Here is a 20131-nt window from a genome sequence, read left to right on the forward strand (position 1 = left end):
GAATTTGAAAATACACCTAATAGGTTGAAAATATTTCAAGTTTTTAACAAGAAAATATCAAAGAATTTTTTTTAAAAAAAAAATATTTTCAAATAGGTCCTAATTTATTTATTTATTTATTTTTAAGATAAGATCTGATTTCGACTTTTTTTTTTTGTCACAATCATGAAGTTTCTTGAGAATGCAAAGGTTTCCAAGACTTTAAACAAGGGTACGCTAGATGCTAGAGATTAAGTTCATTCAATCCCAGCAATTACAGTCCAAAAGAAACACTAATAAAAAAGGGTGAAGAATATTTATGATCATTAGATTTGAATAAACTTGATCAAATAAAGCAGAAAAGAAATAACAAAACAGCACTTCATCAGAAATGAAGCATTTACTGGAAACAAAGTTGCACAAGGACAAATTAATACACATAAGACACAAGATGCAGATGTAACAACAGTGTACGAGCTAACTTGTTTGGTACAACTGCTATATTTATTCACTTATTTAGAATTAGCAACCTTAGTGTTTAGTTTTAGGCTTCTTCACAATCATCACAGTGCAGTGAGCATGGTGAGCACAGTAGTCACTTACACTCCCTAGAACCGCCCTGCAACACAAGTTGGAGCCCACCATCAGAAATAAATAAAATTTAAAAAATAATAATAATAAAATTTCTTGAAATCATTCAGTTTGATGTCAGATCAAAGCCATATCCTACACTAAAAGACTGCGATTCTACGCTTTTATGCATGATTTATGTGTGAAATTTGGAAAACAGGATGAGAGTGAATACCTTTTGATAGCACCGTAGCCATGACTACCCACAACCAAGATAGATGCATGGTGTTTCTCCACAGCCTCACACATAACGTTCCTGGCATCGCCTTCCACCACCTCTACTGTTACATCCGTAACCTGCATCGGAATTACGATATTCAGAAAAGCAATCTGATCTGCATCATGCTTTATGAAAAAGACGTTCAATAACATATTTTAAACTAATTTAGAAATTCGTGTGGCGTAATTGTAATTTCTGATTAAATGCTTCCATTGAAATTTTGTTTTTGAATAAAAATCTCATACTTATGCAGATTTGTTTTTCCTAAATATTATTCTTCGAACATATATACACAGGTCAATACTGAAGGAATAATGGTTCAAGCTTGTAAAGATTTTTTTTTGATTGATATATGGCAGTTACCGATTTGCTGGAGCAGACCTGGCGAGCCTTTTCTACAACTCTATCAGCTGTCTTCTTCAAATCCGCCTCCACATATGGTAAAACATCAATAGCTCCTGCAAACAATTAAATATCAGTTCACTTCTTTCTCCAGGACAAATTAACCGCAAAGTTATTAGAAAACTTCGACTTTCAACAGAAAAATTTTTCTCGGAAAAATTTTCACTTTCAAAACTTTCCGAGCAAACAAACAGAACTACCATGAACCTAACCATCAATATCACCGCTTCAAATAAAGCAAATACGAGATGCGTTAACTCGCTTTTGAGAGTAAAATTCGCAAGAATACTAAGTTAAGAGGCAGGAAATCAAAATTCAGAACAAACAGTACACTCCCTAACGAACACACAACTGAAAATTTCACAAAATAAAACCGCCTAAAATCCGTAAGGCAATAAAGGAAATGGATCTGAATCAGGTTATTACCAGGTCCGCCGAATCCGATTGCGGCGGTGGGAGAGGGTTTAGCGTGAACAATAACGAGCTTGAAAGGAGCGGTACCAGGGAAAGGAGCAAAGAAGTGATCGAGAGTCCACTCAAAGGCATACAAGCTGTGTTCGCTGTCGTCGATCCCGACGACCATCACCGACTTCTCCGCCGTCGCCATTGGAGCTCCAATTCGTTTTTCAGTGTACAATCAGAGACTTCTAGAGAGAGAGTTGCAATGCTCAAGCAGAGGGTAACCGTTCCTATTTATAGGATGCTCTTCTGGAAATGGAAATTGAAGGAATAATCAATAACCATCACTTTATAATTATTAAGGCCTTTAGTAATAAAGGCGGCGTGTTATGATCACACAATGATTGGTTCTCCTTAGATGCTTTGAGAAAGGTGTCGTCAACCGCCTCAGGAATAGGATTTTTGATAAGTGTAAACTTATTTATAAAAAAACAATTCAATCTATTCTACTTTTTAGAAGACTATAAATTGTGTTTTGAGAGGATGATTTATTTTTTATCCAAAAAAAAAAAATTATACATAAGAAACAAACGATTTCATAAGATGAAGGAAGTGGAAGAAACCATTTCTCAAGGAAAAACAAAAAAATTCATGGAAAAATTTGTCTCTTCAACAAAAGATTTCCTAAAATATTTTTGTTTTCATTTTTCTTATTTTTAATAATATTTTAACTAATAATATATATTAATAATGTATTTTACTTGTAAAAGACGTGAACAAAGAAATAATTTTAAGACCCCCCTTCCTTTCTGTCCTCTACCCTTTTAGAGTAGACGAAGAAGGAAGTAAAATTGTTTTGGACCAACAAGAAATTTGCTTCGAATTTAATAGTCCTCCAATGATAAAAGAATTGAATATTTTGGATAATTAAGTAAATTTAATTCAAAAGAAAAAACAACAAATCAAATTTTTAGGAAAAGAAATACATTACAAAAGAATAGAAGAAAACCTTTTTACAAAAAGATATTCAAACAAGAGTGGAGAAGATTAAAAATCAAATTGAAAAGGATTTATGTTCTTCTATTCCCAATGCTCTTTGGAATAGAAAGAAACATAAAATCTCCTTGCCCTATATTGATGTATTTGATGAAAGTCAAATCCCTACTAAAGCAAGATCAATTTAAATGAACGCTCAATTACTTGAGTATTGTAAAGAAGAAATAAAAGATTTATTAGACAAAAATCTAATTAGAAAGAGTCAATCTCCTTAGAGTTGTGTTGCTTTCTATGTTAAAAAACCCTCTGAAATTGAAAGAGGTGCTCCAAAACTTGTTATTAACTACAAGCCTTTAAATAAGGTTCTCAAATGGATAAGGTATCCTATACCTAACAAAAGAGACGTTATAGGACTCCTTCATAATACTTCAATTTTATCAAAATTTGATATGAAGTCGGGATTTTGGCAAATTCAATTTCATGAAAAAGATAAGTATAAAACTGCTTTCACTGTTCCATTTGGGCATTATGAATGGAATGTGATGCCCTTTGGCTTGAAGAATGCTCCTTCAGAATTTCAAAATATAATGAATGGCATTTTCAATCCTTATACTAACTTCTCCTTAGTATACATTGATGATGTTTTTATATTTTCAAATTCTATTGAACATCACTTCAAACACTTAGAAATTTTTCAAAAAATTGTTAGGGAAAATGGCTTAGTTGTCTCTGCGCCTAAGATTAAACTATCTCAAACTAGGATTAGATTCCTAGGATTTGAAATCTACCAAGGTACTATCAAACCTATTCAAAGGTCAATAGAGTTTTCTAGCAAATTTCCCGATGAAATTAAGGATAAAACTCAACTTCAAAGGTTTTTAGGAAGCTTAAACTATGTGTCAGACTTCTATCCTAACCTTAGAATCACTATTAAACCTTTGTTTGCTAGGCTTAGACAAAATCCAAAGCCTTGGACATAAAAACACAGAAACATAGTCAAATTGGTCAAAAAACAGGTTAAGAGTCTTCCTTGTTTAGGTATTCTTAACCCAGAAGCCTTTCCTATTATAGACACAGATGCCTCATATATAGGATATGGCGGTATACTCAAACAAATATTTCAAAATCAAATCTCCATTGTACGATTTCATTCTGGAATATGGAGTGGACCCCAAGAAAATTATTCAACCATCAAAAAAGAAATCTTAGCAATTGTTTTATGCATTCAAAAATTTCAAGAAGATGTTTTCAATAAAAAATTTCTTCTTCGTGTTGATTGCAAAAGTGCAAAAGAAATTTTTCAAAAGGATGTTCAAAATCAAAAATCAAATTGGTTCCAAGAATGGTGGCTATTTTTTGGCGTCATTAAAGATATTTTATGTCCTCAAATTCTTGATGGATATAACTACTTTTATGAACATGGTTGTCACTTGGTTACGACTTCTTGTTCCAAAGTATATTTTTTTCCCACGCATTTGACAAGGGAATTCAAAGTCAAATGGTGGACAAACTTTGTCCCTTCAAATTCATAATAGATTCCTAATATCCGTCAGTGGATATCTTCAAAGAATTTTCCTTCAAAACCTTCTTATTTAAAGGTTTCAATGTCAGTCCCTTCTGATGCTATTATTTTGTCACAAACTTTTTTTCCTTTTAATAAGGAGTATAAGAAGCATCTCAAACTTTTAAAGGAAAAAGCTTCAGAAACTTTGTCTCAGTTTTCTGACTCTAGTTTTGATGATGATACTGCATCCTTTGCTTTCTTAGGGGATGTCAACGAAGACATGTGCTATGGACTCCCATACACACCCTTGGGTTAATGCATCCAAGACCTCTTCAAACTTAGTCTTCAAATTCTTAAAAAACGACAACTCGGATTACCGGTCAAATGCTCTGTTCGTGATCCAACATATGATGATGTTACCGGAGGCATGGTTACTTGCGTCCCGGTTTTTCAAAGGATCTTCGCCTCCTCAAAGAACTCAAAGCACGAAGTCTTAACTGCTTGCGGATCTCAGGTGCTTCCAATTATGTTAATTGTTTGCGGGTTTCAAATTTTTTTAAATCCGGAATGGATCACATGGGTTAATGAAAGTGACATGTTCATAAACCATTCAAATCCACAGTTCAAACCGCTCTTCAAAACCATGGATCAAATCAGTGGGTGTGAAACTGATGAGTCACTAAAACCGCTCTCCAATTCGGTGGACTAAAACGGTGGGCTTCAAAACCACCTTTTAAATTCAAAGACACTTCAAATCTGTTCAGAAAGTCTATAAAAAGACTCCACTTCTCTTGGTAAGACATCACAAGTTTTAGAGAGAATTTTAGTGAGAGAAAAGTGAGATTTCCCTCTGAGAGATAACCTTGTATTGAGAAAGCTCAAAGTTATGTTGTAAAGCTTGCTTCAAAGATTGTAAGTTTTATTTCTTTTAAAGTTCTTGTAAAGTTTAACTGTTTTGAATGAAATTTTAGATTTCAAATTCAATTGTGCATTAAGTTTTTATTGTGAATATAAAAAAAACCTCTTTGAAAGTCTATGCACTTTTTAGAAACTCTATCAAAGTTATCCGAGTTTTAAGCGAGACCATTGTGACTCCTCTAGATTTAACGGGGAGATTTCTTCAAAGTCTTCATTAATTTTCATATCGAAGTGTTCTTCTTTCTATTCATTTTCTACTCATCCTAAAAAATTAAAAAACATGTATTATAAAATTAATTACTTTTATCTACTAAATTTAATATATAAAAATAATTATAATTGTTGGAATATATTATTTTTCAATAATAATATTTATAAAAGTATAAATTATGTTTAGAATTTGATATGAAAAAAATGTTATTTTATTTTAAATTAGATATTGATTTAAAAAATATTTTGGTCTTTATTTTTAATTTTATATTTAAATTAATTTAATTAATTATGACTATAAATTAAACTAATTTAGTTTAATTTTTTTTTACGTATAAGATGAATAATAAATATTTTAAGTTTTAAATTTTATCTCTTACTTTTTGTTTGTTTTTAAAAAAGAAAAAAACTATTATCAATTTTATGCGAAAATTAAGTTTAGAAAAGAAAAAACAAATTTATAATCAATTTATTTTTTAAAATTTTAAAATAAATAATTTTGTTATTGTGTTAATTTTTAAATTAATTTAATTTCAAGTCATCTTTCTTTTGTTTTTTCCAAAACGATTTTTTTTTTTTGTAAATAATTATTAAATAAATTAAAAAAATAATTATATCCGTTGTTTGGGTCTTCATACCATATTCTTTGGGTCTGTGCCTTTTTTCTTTTTTCGCAAAATGTAAACTATATCCATTGTTTTCCTCATTTCTTTCTTAATAGCTTCTTCGGTGAACTAATTTTTAAAAATAATTTTTTTTTTCTAAAATGCAAAAAAACTATTATTCAAGCTCAAAAACATGTTGGATAATTTTTTTTTTTTACAATAAATAATTTTTTAAGAATTTGTTCAATAAGGTGTTTTTAAATTTTAGTTATTTTTTCCGTGATGTTTAAAAACAATTTTTGTATTGCTCTTAAAAGCAATATAAAATTATGGAAAACACTTAAAAATAAGATGAATAAATATTATTTTTTAAGAAATATTTGAAAATGAACAGGTTGAAAATATTCCAAGTTAAACACACTTGTTTTAGAAAATATCATAGAATTGTTTTTAAAAATAATTTTAAATAAGTCCTTTCTCTCTCTCTATCTCTCTCTCCTTTTTTTTTTTTCTTTTTTTCTAAGATGAGATCTGATTATGACTTCTTTTTTTGTCACAATCGTGAAGTTTCCGGGGAATGCAAGGGTTTCCAAGATTTTAAATAAGGGTATGCTATGGACGCTAGAGATTAAGTTCATTCAATCCCAGCAATTACAGTCCAAAAGAAACACTAATAAAAAAGGGTGAAGAATATTTATGATCATTAGGTTTGAATAAACTTGATCAAATAAAGCAGAAAAGAAATAACAACACAGCACTCCTTAATCAGAAATGAAGAATTTACTGGAAACAAAGATGCACCAGGGCAATTGGCCACATGTGTAGCATTTGCCATAACAATTAATAAACATAGACACAAGATGCAGATGGAACAATGGTGCGCTGAGCTAACCTGTTTGGTACAACTGCTATATTTATTCACTTATTTAGAAGTAGCAGCCTTAGTGTTTAATTTTAGGCTTCTTCACAATCATCACAGTGCAGTGAGCATGGTGGGCACAGTAGTCACTTACACTCCCTAGAACCGCCCTGCAACAGAAGTTGGCCCCCACCATCAGAAATAAACAATTTTTTTTAAAAAATAATAATAAAATTTCTTGAAATCATTCAGTTTGTTGTCAGATCAAAGCTGTATACTACACTAAAAGATTCTTTATGGTTAATTTCGATATAACCTAGCATGAATAAAACAAAATAACATGAAAAATGTCATGACGGCAGAAAAAATAGGCAGTTTCACAATCTATAGTTACAATAAAGACAGCGATTCTACGCTTTTATGCGTGATTATGTGTGAAATTTGGAAAATAGGATGAGAGTGAATACCTTTTGATAGCACCGTAGCCATGACTACCCACAACCAAAATGGACGCATGGTGTTTCTCCACAGCCTCACACATAACGTTCCTAGGATCGCCTTCCACCACCTCTAAAATTACATCCGTAACCTGCATTGGAAATACAATCTTCAGAAAAGCAATCTGATCTGCATTTGCTTTATGAAAAAGACGTTCAATAACATATTTTAAACAAATTTAGAAATTCGCATGGCCTAATTGGAATTTTAGTTTAAGGATTAGTCTAACACTCCTTTAAATGAAGGCATTTTCTCTCTCTCTCTCTCTATATATATATATATGTTAAAAAGAATCACATATAAAATGTTTTTTTAAAAAACACTTCAAATGATTTTTCAAAACATCTCAAATACCTTTGAGGCTAAAAACACCTCTTGAATCACTCGAACGGAATCTTAAGTGCTTTGATTTAAATTTTGATTTTGAATAAAAATAACGTACTTATGCAGATTTGTTTTTCCTAAATCATAATATATAGACATGAGTTCAAGCTTATACGCATGTAGAGATTTCTCTCTCTCTCTCTCTCTCTCTCTATATATATATATATATATATATATATATATATATATTTGCTGTAATCACAATCAAATTGATATGTATGGCAGTTACCGATTTGCTGGCGCAGATCTCGTGAGCCTTTCCTACAACTCTACCAGCTATCTTCTTCAAATCCGCCTCCACATATGGTAAAACATCAGCGGCCCCAGGTCCTGCAAACAATTAAATCAGTTAATTTCTTCCTCCAGGACAAATTAACCACAAAGTTATTAGAAAACTTCCAACTTTCAGCAGAAAAATTTCACTTTCAAACTTTCCGAGCAAACAAACAGAACTACTATGAACCTCATCAATATCACCACTTCAAATCAAGCAAATAAGAGATGCGTTAACTCGCTTTTGAAAGCAAAATTGGCAAGAATACTAAGTTAGGAGGCAGGAAATCAAAATTTCAGACCAAACAGTACTCCCTAGCGAACAAACAACTGAAAACCTACAAAATCAAACCGTTTAAAATCCACAAGGCAAGAAAGAAAAACGATCGGAATCAGGTTACTACCAGGTCCGGCGAGTCCGATTGCGGTGGTGGGAGAGGGTTTAGCGTGAACAATAACCAGCTTGAAAGGAGCGGTACCAGGGAAAGGAGCAAAGAAGTGATCGAGAGTCCACTGAAGAGCATAAAAGCTGTGCTCACTGTCGTCGACCCCGACAACCATCACCGACTTCTCCTCCGTCGCCATTGGATAACCGTTTCTATTTATTGGATATTTGGATGCTCTTCTGGAAATGGAAATGGAAATCGATTGGATAATCGATAATCACAACTTTATAATTAAGTTCCTTCGTAAAAACGTCGTCGTTTTATGATCGCAAAATGATTGGCTCTCCTTGGAAGCTTTTAGAAGCGTGTGGGAGAGTCGAGCCGTCAACCGCCTCGGGAATGTCGATGGCCACGTCGATGGTCGGTGTCACAAACAACACATTATCCAAATAAATAAATTTAATTTGATAATATAATTTATTTTGTAGGTCTAGTAAATAAAATAAAAATAATAATTTAGAACATTATTAACAGAAATTATTTTCAAATATATTTTTTGTATTCAACATCTAAACGGCTAGCATGAATGTTTTAGTGCATTAAATGAAGAGCGTCACCTAAAATATGAAAAATATGATGTGGGAAAGCCATGAAAATTTTTATCAAAACATTAAAATTTATATTTTTATATTTGTAACATAATTTATACTAAAATTAAGATATAAAATTATGAAAAATGTAGCATAGCTTTTACCATTAACCTATGTGAAACTAAAGTTTGGTTAATCTTGATTTTGATGATAACAAAATAAGGTTTAGAACTAATGATCATATTTAAAATGTGATTAAGCAAGACGATTTCTAAAGTGGCAATCACAAAGACAAATCAAGCTAAGGAGAAATCATGAAGAAGAAGACTACCTCAAAGAGAAGAGTTTTTCAAGACCAAAACTTCATAAGATCTCTTTGTAAGGTTGTTGGTGCACTAGGACTTTTATGCATTTCATTCTTTATTTATGCACCAAAATCATCCAAGAGTAATATTGTTTTAAATATCTTAAGAATTAGATGATTTCATATTTTCAACTAAAACCTTGTGTTAAATGATTTTCAAACTTGTGTTAAAAAGTTTTAAGTTGAAAAAGGTTGGGTGTTGAGCCAAAAAAATGGCTTAACCGGTTCAACTGGTTGAGGGAGGCCAAAAAGTTTCTCTCTCTCCCAGTGGTCTTCTTTTCCCGGTCAAGGTTAAACCTCAACCGATTGAGGTCCGGTTGAGGCCCAACAGTCACCTGCCAAGCATTAAATGCTAAATGCTAGTCAACCGGTTGACCCCTAGTTCAACCGGTCGAACCCCCAAAGGCTAGGTTGACATTTTTCTTCTATAAAAAAGCTCCAATCTTCATTGTTTCAAGAGCTTAACCTTCCCAAATCTTTCTTGATTATATTTGAGTCTTGGAAGAGTATTTTTTAGTGCACCATTATTTCAAAACTTGCATATCTTTAGTGCACCATTTAATCCTAATTTTTTTTTGTATCATTTGAACTTAAAGTTCTTGTGTTATGATTTTTGAGAGATCATTCATTTGTAAATATTTGAGAGGAAGTTTCTCAAGTGTGGGGTATCACTTGAGGGGTTGTTCAAGAGTGGGATATTTCTTGAGAAGTGTAAAGGGTGCTTGGAGCCAAAAGTCCAAGAGGGCGAATTGGAATCATAATCCAATTGTATTGCTTGAAGGCTTAGTTTAGAAGCCTTGGATTAGTGGGACCTCAAGCTTGGGATTGAAGCTAAAGGAGAGTGGATGTAGGCCGGGTTGCGCCGAACTACTATAAACTCTTATGTTTGCATTCTCTCTTCCCTACTCTTTAATTTATATGCAATTGTCTATATATTGATTATTATATACTTGCATATAATTGTCTCTTGCATCCATTTGTTTAAATTTACGAAAAGAGACCATCACTCTATTCATCCCCCCTTTAGGTTGATTACCATAAGTTGGATTAGCCTAAAATTCCTAACAATCTAAAAAATCATTATTTTTAGAGTTTAAAAATATTTTATATATTAAATAATTTTTTTATTTTGAAAAATGGAAAGGTTTTAATAGATAAAATTAATGATGTTTGTTTTTTTCCTGAATAAAATAAACCAAATATCTATTCAGTTTGATATAATCGTTATTTTTAGTTAAATAAAAAAAATAAATACATAGAGTTTAATTCTTTTTCGGTATTTAAAGAGAGGATGATAATGAAGATTATGGCCTATTATTTTAATCAACAAAATTTTGTTTGAAAAGTCAAATATGAAAAATAATTTTATTCAGATATATACTTACAATGTAATACAAAAGTTTTAATTTGTTATTTTATAATTACTTTAAAAGAAATCTATAAAAAAATAATTAAAAATGCAAACTACAACTTGCTATTAGAATAAATTCGAAAAAACTCTTTTTTTAGAATAATTTTTTATTTGTTTGGCATGTTGGTATTTTTTTAAATAAAAAAAATCAATTACAGATAATTTAGAATGTCAAAATTAAAAATTAAAAAATATTTAATTAAATATTATAAACATAAATCACTTCCAATCACATGAATAAAATAATAATAAATAAAATGCAAATAGAAGTGAATAACAATAAAGCAATCAAAATATAAACTTATTCAGTGGCCAATAGCAACTCCATATATATATATATATATATATATATATATATATAAAGTTAAGAGAAAGTATATAATACATGGAAAAGAGGATGAATAATATACTGGGCTTCGATGGATGGAAATGTTTCAGTGGGCAGTTCAATCCACTAACTTAATTCAGTGGGCACTCAAATCCACTGGCTTATTCAGTGCCCCCCATCTACATGGAATGCCAACCTAAAGTGCACTCACTCATACATATGATAATATCAAAATTAAAATGCTTTTATGCTTTTTTTTTTAAAATAAAAAAAAGGGAAAAAAATGTACTTTCACTTTCAGACTGCAAGTTGTTCTGAGTTTTTGAAAAAAGTATTTTTGAAACTAAATGAATAAATTAAGAATACGTGTTAAATACTTTCAACATAAGAAAAATAATTTTGAAAAAAAAAATGATTTGTTTTATAAAATTTAAGAAACACTTTTAAAAATATAAAAAATCACTTGTATTGATAGATCTGAGATAACCGCATCCATCAATTCCCCTTATCTTCAAATATCACGGGTGCTTTGATGAATCCATTATAAGGTTAGGATATGCGTTTTTCCTAACAACAATTGCTTTTAAGAAAATTGGTAATGCCTAAGGTCCTATAGGTGGTATTAGAGTCGAAGTCATGTGTCTTGATCCCAAGAGTGTTGCTGGTGGGAGATTGTTAGCGAATCGGAGTTGGCTAACTGTGTTCACCTCCTCCTGCATTTGAATGTCGTGAACGCTTGGATAAATGTATTATAATGTTATTGTTGGAATTTTTTATGTGTGGACTTACATAATCAATGTGATAATACCATAAATCAGTATTATTTTAATTTTTGTATTATGGTCCATAATGGGACTAGACATATATTGTTACGTGATTTTTTATGAGTTCACCTTAATTCACTTGACTGACTCATTAAGTTAAGTGGTTCAAATAATGTATGTAATGTGTATATATATATATATATATATATATATATATATATATATATATATATATATATGCATCTGGAAGGTGTCTCCTTTTTTCTTATTGGAGAGCACGCATTGCACGTAGACACACTTGGACTGAATTTTTTGGGAGGAAATGGAGGAGCTCATTGAACCCTAATTCTCGTACCATCACGGACCTGGAGCAGCTTCTTGGATACTAGTGGAATAAGAAATAACTTTCCATGACATAAATCAAGGTATCAGGTTCATTTTTGTCGTTCAATACATGCTTAAATGTTTACATATGATCCTATGATGTATAAATTCTCTTCAGTTATGATATATGCATCTTTTCTAATAATAATTACTTTTAGGAGAGTTGATAAATTATTATAAATACAGTCAAACGAACTTTTAAACTACACTACTAAATTTTTTAAGACTTAAAAGAACAAAAGAAATCACCCATTAATCATGAAGCCATGTTGTATGATATTTCCGCTTTGATGGCATGGAACAAAGCATTTGAAGGCACGTCTTTAATCATAAGGGTAATAAGTCTAATGGTTCAATATGATTTTAACGAGCAATAGTTTGAATTGGAGTTAGTCTAGATAGTAAATATATAATAATAATAATAATTGGGATATGATTTTATTTAATTTTTTATTTTATTTTGTGATTTTAATCATTAAGGTTAAAATCAGCACTCGAAGGTATGTCTTGAATCATGAGGCCAAGTCTAATTATTCAATATTATTTTAATTAGCAATAATTTGAAGTTGATTGGGGTCAACCTGGATAATAAAAGAACCAATTGGGATATGATTTTTATTTAATTTTTTTATATTATTTTGTGATATAATTATTAATAATTAAAAAGAAAACATAAAGCCCCGTTTGAATAACCCTCTGAAAGGAAAAGATTTAATATATTATTATATTAGTTGAAGAAATAATTCAAAAGCTTTACATTGAAACATGGACAAAGCATGGTGATGGTGGGTACTCCACTTAGAGTGGCTGCAATTCAAGCCTTTCAAAAGTGATGATGAGAAAAATGGAATTGCAAAATTTCTTGCCTCCCAATGATGGTGTATTTGAAAGGAGAGATGGAGTGTGTACTTTTGAAATATTTCAGAGCCACATACCAATTTAACAGGGAAAGATGGCAGTGTAATATGGTCAAATGTAGTAATGTGGATATGGTACAAACTTTGAAATTAGCAAAATATTGACCTTAAAAGATGGGCAATTGGACAGACCAAAGAAGAAAAAAAGGAATGTGGGAGGAGCAAATTGCAATTTGACTTGCTTTTGGGGGCTCACAAAATTGTTTGACAAATGTATTGGCATCAGCATTGTAGTGTGCCGTCATCATCAAATTCACTCTTAGAGACCATTGGTGAGTGTGAGTTTGTTCAATGACCAAATCAATTTAAATTTGGGCTAAAAATATGTAGGCATTCTTAGGTCGTTCTTAGGATGGTAATGGGGTTAGTTTTTACTGACACCTTAATGGGACAAGCGAGTTTAGCACGGGTTAAGGGTAGGGTAGGTTCAAGTATTATCTTGTGCCGTCTCATCTTGCCTTCTCCCATCCCACCTCGATTATATATAAAATTAAATTAAATTAAATTTTTTATTTTATCTATTTTTAATATATGATAATGATAATAATAATAATAAATACTTTTTAATAAAATAAGTTATAAAAAATTATAATATTTTAATTTTAATAAAAATATATTTATTTTATATAAAAAATTTATAAAATAAATTTTCAAAACTCAAAATTTGTTATTATATAATGTTTTTTAAAAAATATATATATTTTTTAAAAAAATAGTCAATTGTTTTTAAGAATAAAATTATGTTTGGGGATTTTAAATATGAAAAATAATTTTGTTGATGCAGGGAGTGTTTTGATAAAAGTGTTAATTACTTATAAGTGAAAAATAGTGGTGCTTACTTTTTATTGTAATTATAGTAAAGTATAGTAAGTGAATTTTAAAATTTTATAAATTTTTTATTTCATATTTATCCTTTTTAAATTAATATTTTTATTATTAAATAATTTTATACTAAAATATATCTTATTTTAAATCAAACTTTTTTCTAATTAATTATTTCATATAAAGAAAAAATTTGTTTTAGCTATTCTAGAAATTATACTAAATAAAATTTGATTTTTAATTTATTTATTTTAAATTTGAATTTCCTTTAGAATAAAATATTTTATTTTTAATGATTTAACATACTAAAATTAAAATTCCAAATAAACTCTATTTAATTTATTTATAAAAACTAGTTTTTATTAAAACGTAAAGAAAAAAATAAAAATCATTATTACATTTCTTTAACTGATTGTGATAAAAAACATAATGCTGATGAAATAAAATCAAGTAATATATTATTTTTACTTACTATAAACTATTTATGAAATTACTATATTAAAATTAAGTAAGATTTTAATTAAAATAAAAATTCATTTGCCAGGTGAAAAATAAAATTACTTAAAGATCCTTCCATATACATTACCATATTAATAAAAATAATACTTGATTTATTAGACTTTAACTTGAAAGTCTAGGATTTAGGGTGAAAGATATTTGATTTATTAACTTTAACTTTAAAGTATAAGATTGGGGATTGTAATTGAGTTGGATATTAACCCGAATTAAAAAACAATCAAGTTAAATCCACTTTAACCCAATTTTTCAGTCGAGGTATTCCATCTAGGTCCAACATAAATTTATTTTTTTTAAGTATAAATTAAATTTGCGTTGATTGGATTTGTTTGGTTAATTGGGTTAAATATTTAAAATATATAAAAATAGATTTATATATATATATATATAATTTGATATTTTTAAAATTTTAAAAATATTATTATATATATATTATAAATATTATAAAAATATTAAATCGAATTAGAGTATAATTGGGTTGTTTAAATTTTATCTTGATATCAAAATTAAGAATGCGTTTAAAAGTGATTTTAAAAAACGTTTTTAACATTTGAATGATAAAATTTTTTAAGTATTAAAAATATTAAAAGCGCTTTTTAAAATAACTATCCAACCAACAGTAGATTACGAGAATGGAATCCAAGTGACAATACAAAAATCATTGCATCGCAGTATATTGAAAAGAAAAAGTTAAACACTAAAAGTTAAAATTTGCAAAAACTCCAAATAATCTCTTAAATAACCATTCACCAAGGAACCTCAAAACTAAAGTGCCATTCACGCCACTTTCGTAGACGACAAGCAACTTTTTTTAGTGCGGCACCTCAAAATTACGTTCTTGCCCTTCTTTGTCTTACTCCGTTTGCAGTGTTGAGGTGGCATCTTGGTAGTTTTGAGCAGAAAGAGAGCGAGTTTCCCACGATCTTCCCCTTTTAACTCCCGCCACAAGTCTCGACACGGCACGTTGTTTTCATCGAAGCTTATCGGATGACGTGGGATGATATTAATGTCCACCTGGCAAGTGCCAGAATTTCAAACCAGCCCACGTCACCTCCCGCATGAAAGGAATTTTATTCATTAAATTATAGGTCATTATCATAAATCGTCTAAATAACGTTTTCTTATTAGATTAAAATTGAAATTTAATTTTTAAAATTTTGATAATTTTGCTGAAATTTAGACAAATAATTTTTTTAAAAAAAGATATAATACGTGAATTTTTTAAAACCATAGATGAGTATTCCCAAAAAGTTGAGAAAGTTTGGCTGATAATTCACATGGATCTTCACGTCAATGGTGACACATCAGACTTTATAATAACTTTAAATCAAAATCATGTGAAAAAGAGAAAGATATGGGAATTGACTGAGAGGGGTAGAGGTAGAGTGGATAGAGATGAATTATATAGACCATGATTTGATTGATTCGCGGAAAGGAGACGAGGGTATTTAAGTAATTTAAATATTATTTTTATATATTTAAAAATAAAAAAAATTTAAAAAAATTAAATTGTTTTTATATACTATTTTAAACTTTTTTTTTTTTTTTTTTATTTTGACTTTTTTACATAAAGATTAAATAATTAAAATATAAAAGTTTTTAATTATATTTGATTTTTCTTTTATAGAAAAATTAAAAAAATATTTTTAATTATACAAAGCAAAGGCGAAGAGATCCAGCCAAGGGGTGTCACCCTCTTGGGGAAACTTCCCATAAATTGACCTTTTCTCTGTGGTTTCAGAGTTTTGAGTTAAATTCGCCTTTGGTTGCTAAAAAACCGTTATAGCAAAAGGCGTAGAAACGTAAAGGTCTTAGGATTCAGGGCCTTTTTGTTGAGGTTTTATCAGCAGAGCATCTGTACGGGGAGAGATCTTTCTGCATTGTATATGATCAAAGGTGGTGGGTGTGGAAGATGAAGTTTTGCAAGAAATATCAGGAGTACATGCAGGCCCAGGAGAAGAAACTTCCTGGGGTTGGGTTCAAGAAGCTCAAGAAGATTTTGAAGAGGTGTAGGAGAGACCTTCAAATCCAGAAAGGCCTTGAGGGTGTTGTTGATATCCCCACTTGCCCCCACCATTGCCAAGGTAGAAAGAACAAAAAATAATTTATTTTTAGTGTTTTTGGTGTTGTTTGATTCAATTTTTGGGCTAGATATGGGTTCATATTTTCTGGGTTCTTTTTTTTTGGTTTTCAAATTCTGACCATTGGTTCCATTGATAAAACCCCAAGAATGTGTATTTCCTTTGGAGAAGTGTTGTTTGATTCAATTTTTTGGGTTGGATATGGGATCATATTTTCTGGGTTTTTTTTGTTTTAGTTTTCAAATTCCGACCATTGATTCCATTGGTAAAACCCCAGGAATGTGCATGGTCTCTGTTTTTTCCATGAACCTTTCCCTCTTTCTGTCTGAAGCAGCATCATAATTGTATTTGCTTTTTGTTCCTTTTTGAATTCTCATTTCTAATTTTCCTCTGCAAATCACGTTTCCTTTTTATTGAATCTGAAATCTTAATAGTAACTTCCAGGATTTGATCATTTCTGATATACTGGTCTCTTGGCCCTCTGCTGTGTTTTTGGTAATCGAACATTCTCTAGTTCATAATTTCTTTCCTTTTTCTTTTTTTTTTTTTTCTTTTTATACAGTTTTCTTACTGTCCCTTTGTACGTGTCTTGAATTATTCTGTGTTTGTAACCGTCTGTGATTTCCAGTTTTTCCTTCCTCACGGCAATGAACAGTAACAGGTTTGGGCAGCTGAATAGCTATGATTTTTGATTCACTAGAAACCCATTTTTGCCTATAGATGCACTTTGAAATTTCTTAAAGCTACATATAGGATAGAACCATCCTGCATTACGTTTTCTAGCTTTAATTTTTATGGATTTTTAGTTGAATTCTAATAGAAAAATTTTGTACAGTTTGTGATGGAACCTTCTTCCCTTCACTTCTCAAGGAAATGTCTGAAATAGTAGGCTGCTTCAATGAGCGAGCACAGAAATTGCTGGATCTGCATTTGGCATCGGGTGTTAGGAAGTACTACATATGGTTCAAAGGGAAGCTGCAAGGAAACCATGTTGCCTTAATTCAAGAAGGCAAAGACCTGGTCACTTATGCAATGATCAATGCCACTGCAATTCGAAAAATACTAAAGAAGTATGATAAAGTATGTCCATCACACACCTTATGGTTTGTAGATCTTTATTCATTTTGGTGAATGGTTGAAGGGAAATATGCCGGTTTTTACCCTTTTTATTTTTCTGTTGAGTACAGGTTCATTACTCTAAGCAAGGGCAGGCATTCAAGTCACAAGCTCAAAGCATGCATATGGAGATCCTTCAGTCCCCTTGGCTATGTGAACTTATGGCTTTTCATATCAATTTACGGGAATCCAAAGCCAAGTCGAGAAAGGCCCCTGCCTTGTTTGATGGATGCTCCCTCACATTCAACGATGGCAAACCATCACTCTCTTGTGAACTCTTTGATTCAGTCAAGCTCGATATTGACTTGACTTGTTCTATATGCTTGGTAATTTGCCATATTTTATATTGTTAAGCAAAGAAGCCTTGTATATTTTTTACACGTAGCTTACATGGATAAATAACTACAAAACAAGCACTACAAACAAGTAGAAGACCAGATGGATTTTGGGTGCCGATTCTTTTCATTCTTTTTGTGGGAATTTATTTGGTGGCACTCTTATTGCTTGGATGTTCTTATAGTTTGCTTACTATGAACCTCTCTGTAACTAGGTTGGGAAATATTTCAAGTTTTTTTTCTCTTGGAATTTGGGGGTCCATACTGGAGACTGAAATGAGCTCCCACATGTAGCGATAAGAATTAGGTTTTTCTTTTTTAACCATGGTGAAGGATGCTCTGAACTAAAGATCCCCAGCCCACAATCTGAACAGTAGAAAAAAGTTGATTGTGATATTAAAAGTCAGAGTTCTGTTTATGCAATACTGAATTTTAATGGAGGGTAGCATTAATGAGATGAATGGCAAAGCTTATGTTTGGTTTAGGATCATCTCAACTATTTAAAGCCAACAGGGAATCTTTTTGTAACAGGACACAGTCTTTGACCCAGTATCTCTCACGTGTGGCCATATCTTCTGCTACATGTGTGCTTGCTCTGCTGCATCAGTGACTATTGTGGATGGATTGAAGATAGCCGAACCTAAAGAAAAATGCCCACTCTGTCGAGAGGTAAATTTATGTCTTTGTCATGATCAAATTACTTTCATTTTTATTTAACTTCAGTATTTCAAAATGCTTTGCATTGATTTCAGGCAGGAGTTTATGAAGGTGCTGTACATTTGGAGGAGTTAAACATTCTATTAAGTCGGAGGTATATCTCAATCTATGACATCTTTCACTTCATGTCTGCTGAGATTCATAGTCCTACCACATACCCGAAAATCTTTTCTTTCTTCTGACTTATGTAAGTTTTCTATTCTTGATACTTTGACAGCTGCCATGAATATTGGGAGCAGAGGCTTCAAACAGAGAGAACAGAGAGGATTCGACAAGCAAAGGAGCACTGGGAATCCCAATGTCGAGCATTCATGGGTGTCTGAACAGGAAGTATCTCTCTTCGGTAGTGCCTATTACTAGGTACCTGTGGAAATTCATTTCATGTATTTTGAGGTTTCTCAATGTTTGTTTCAGGAACATATCTTCTCCCTGTAGAAAATTGTATATATGCATTTTGTATTCCAAGTTTATGATGTATTGTTGATACAAAAACCCGTTTGTGATTTTGTAGCTTGATTGAGTTGAAATACCATTACAACTTCAAAATTTTTGTATATGAAGACTTTAAATTCTAGGTAGACCTGTACCAAGGATCAGGGCCTACATTTGTCCCATTTTTTTGGTGAAGCATTTCTTAGGATCACGCATGTCTCAACAAATAGGTAAATGAAGAGTTCGGCTGTTATCATTCAAGTTTTAAGTAGGGTATGTCAAAATTTAGGGGTTTAGTGATTTAAGAAGGCTACTCACATGGCAAAAGGGTTCTAAGGAGGAAGATTTGTTTGTTTGTTGCTCATTGTCTTTGTTTCAGTAGAATGTAAGATTATGGAATTGACAACTGCTTTGGTACAGAGGATTAGACTGCATTTTTTTCCTTTTTCTTTCTTTAAGAAACCAATAGTTTGCCATAGAGTGGGATTACTTCAAATAAGTTGGATGTCTTGGTTGAACTTTTGCATTGAAATGCCTAAGGTCACATATATTCAATCTTTATGACTCCAACAGTTAGAATTTCAGTTTTAGTGAATGGATCTCCAACTGGGTTCTTCTCCGGGAGGTTCTATTTCTTCTTATCTGTTTCACATTAGTGATGGCAGTTCTAGGTTATTTTCTTGCAAGAGCTGTAGAGGGTGACTACCATAAAGGCTTTAAGCCTGTTTTCTGGCTTCTCAGAGGATGCTTGGATGGTCGTTGGTGAGGGTCAATAAGCATTCCTTGGTAGAAATGGTGAGGCTAGGTGGAGGTAAAGGGATTTTTTCCCCCTATTAGAACTTATTTCCATGGGAGCTTCTTTGCAGTCTCTCTCAGAGGAGGTGTGCGGTCCTAAAGGTTGCCTTTTTTTTTTTTTGTTTTGTTTTGTTTGTTTTTTGGGGTTGGAAAGCTGTATGAGAGAAGGTAAAGAAGAGGGGTCATTCTCCAGTGAATTGATGTTTGTTTATCCAAAAAATGATGAGAAAACTTCTCATCCATTGTGGGAAAATGTGAACTTTTCTTATCTTTCTTTATGGGATTGTTTGGATAAC

General features: G+C 31.2%; 2 protein-coding genes across 2 annotated transcripts; one reads left to right on the top strand and one right to left on the bottom strand.

Annotated features, from left to right (window-relative positions):
• Window positions 1-282: 282 nt before the first annotated feature.
• On the bottom strand, window positions 283-8521 carry LOC117918224 (universal stress protein PHOS34). The gene is made up of 8 exons (XM_034834731.1): window positions 8282-8521; window positions 7834-7928; window positions 7190-7311; window positions 6808-6892; window positions 1658-1865; window positions 1193-1287; window positions 785-906; window positions 283-598 (listed from the first exon to the last, which is right to left on the bottom strand). The coding sequence occupies exons 1-8, from the start codon at window positions 8460-8462 to the stop codon at window positions 511-513; spliced, it is 996 nt and encodes a 331-aa protein (XP_034690622.1). The 5' UTR covers window positions 8463-8521; the 3' UTR covers window positions 283-510.
• A 7519-nt stretch (window positions 8522-16040) lies between these two features.
• Window positions 16041-19162, top strand: LOC117917414 (probable E3 ubiquitin-protein ligase BAH1-like 1). Its single transcript, XM_034833680.1, has 6 exons — window positions 16041-16443; window positions 17276-17520; window positions 17628-17882; window positions 18423-18560; window positions 18644-18702; window positions 18826-19162. Exons 1-6 carry the CDS (start codon window positions 16272-16274, stop codon window positions 18929-18931), a joined length of 975 nt encoding a protein of 324 aa, XP_034689571.1. The 5' UTR covers window positions 16041-16271; the 3' UTR covers window positions 18932-19162.
• The last annotated feature ends 969 nt before the right edge of the window (window positions 19163-20131 follow it).

This window comes from Vitis riparia, chromosome 7 (assembly GCF_004353265.1).
Source record: "Vitis riparia cultivar Riparia Gloire de Montpellier isolate 1030 chromosome 7, EGFV_Vit.rip_1.0, whole genome shotgun sequence".
In the NCBI taxonomy this organism is placed as follows: domain Eukaryota; kingdom Viridiplantae; phylum Streptophyta; class Magnoliopsida; order Vitales; family Vitaceae; genus Vitis; species Vitis riparia.

Coding starts and splice junctions, on each gene's coding strand:
- LOC117918224 (XM_034834731.1), bottom strand. CDS start 8,462: ATGGCGACGGAGGAGAAGTCGGTGATGGTTGTCGGGGTCGACGACAGT. Junction 7,929..8,281: donor AATCGGACTCGCCGGACCTG/GTAGTAACCTGA, acceptor TTGCAGGACCTG/GGGCCGCTGATGTTTTACCA. Junction 6,893..7,189: donor GGCTACGGTGCTATCAAAAG/GTATTCACTCTC, acceptor CTTCTGTTGCAG/GGCGGTTCTAGGGAGTGTAA.
- LOC117917414 (XM_034833680.1), top strand. CDS start 16,272: ATGAAGTTTTGCAAGAAATATCAGGAGTACATGCAGGCCCAGGAGAAG. Junction 16,444..17,275: donor TTGCCCCCACCATTGCCAAG/GTAGAAAGAACA, acceptor AATTTTGTACAG/TTTGTGATGGAACCTTCTTC. Junction 17,883..18,422: donor TGACTTGTTCTATATGCTTG/GTAATTTGCCAT, acceptor TTTTTGTAACAG/GACACAGTCTTTGACCCAGT.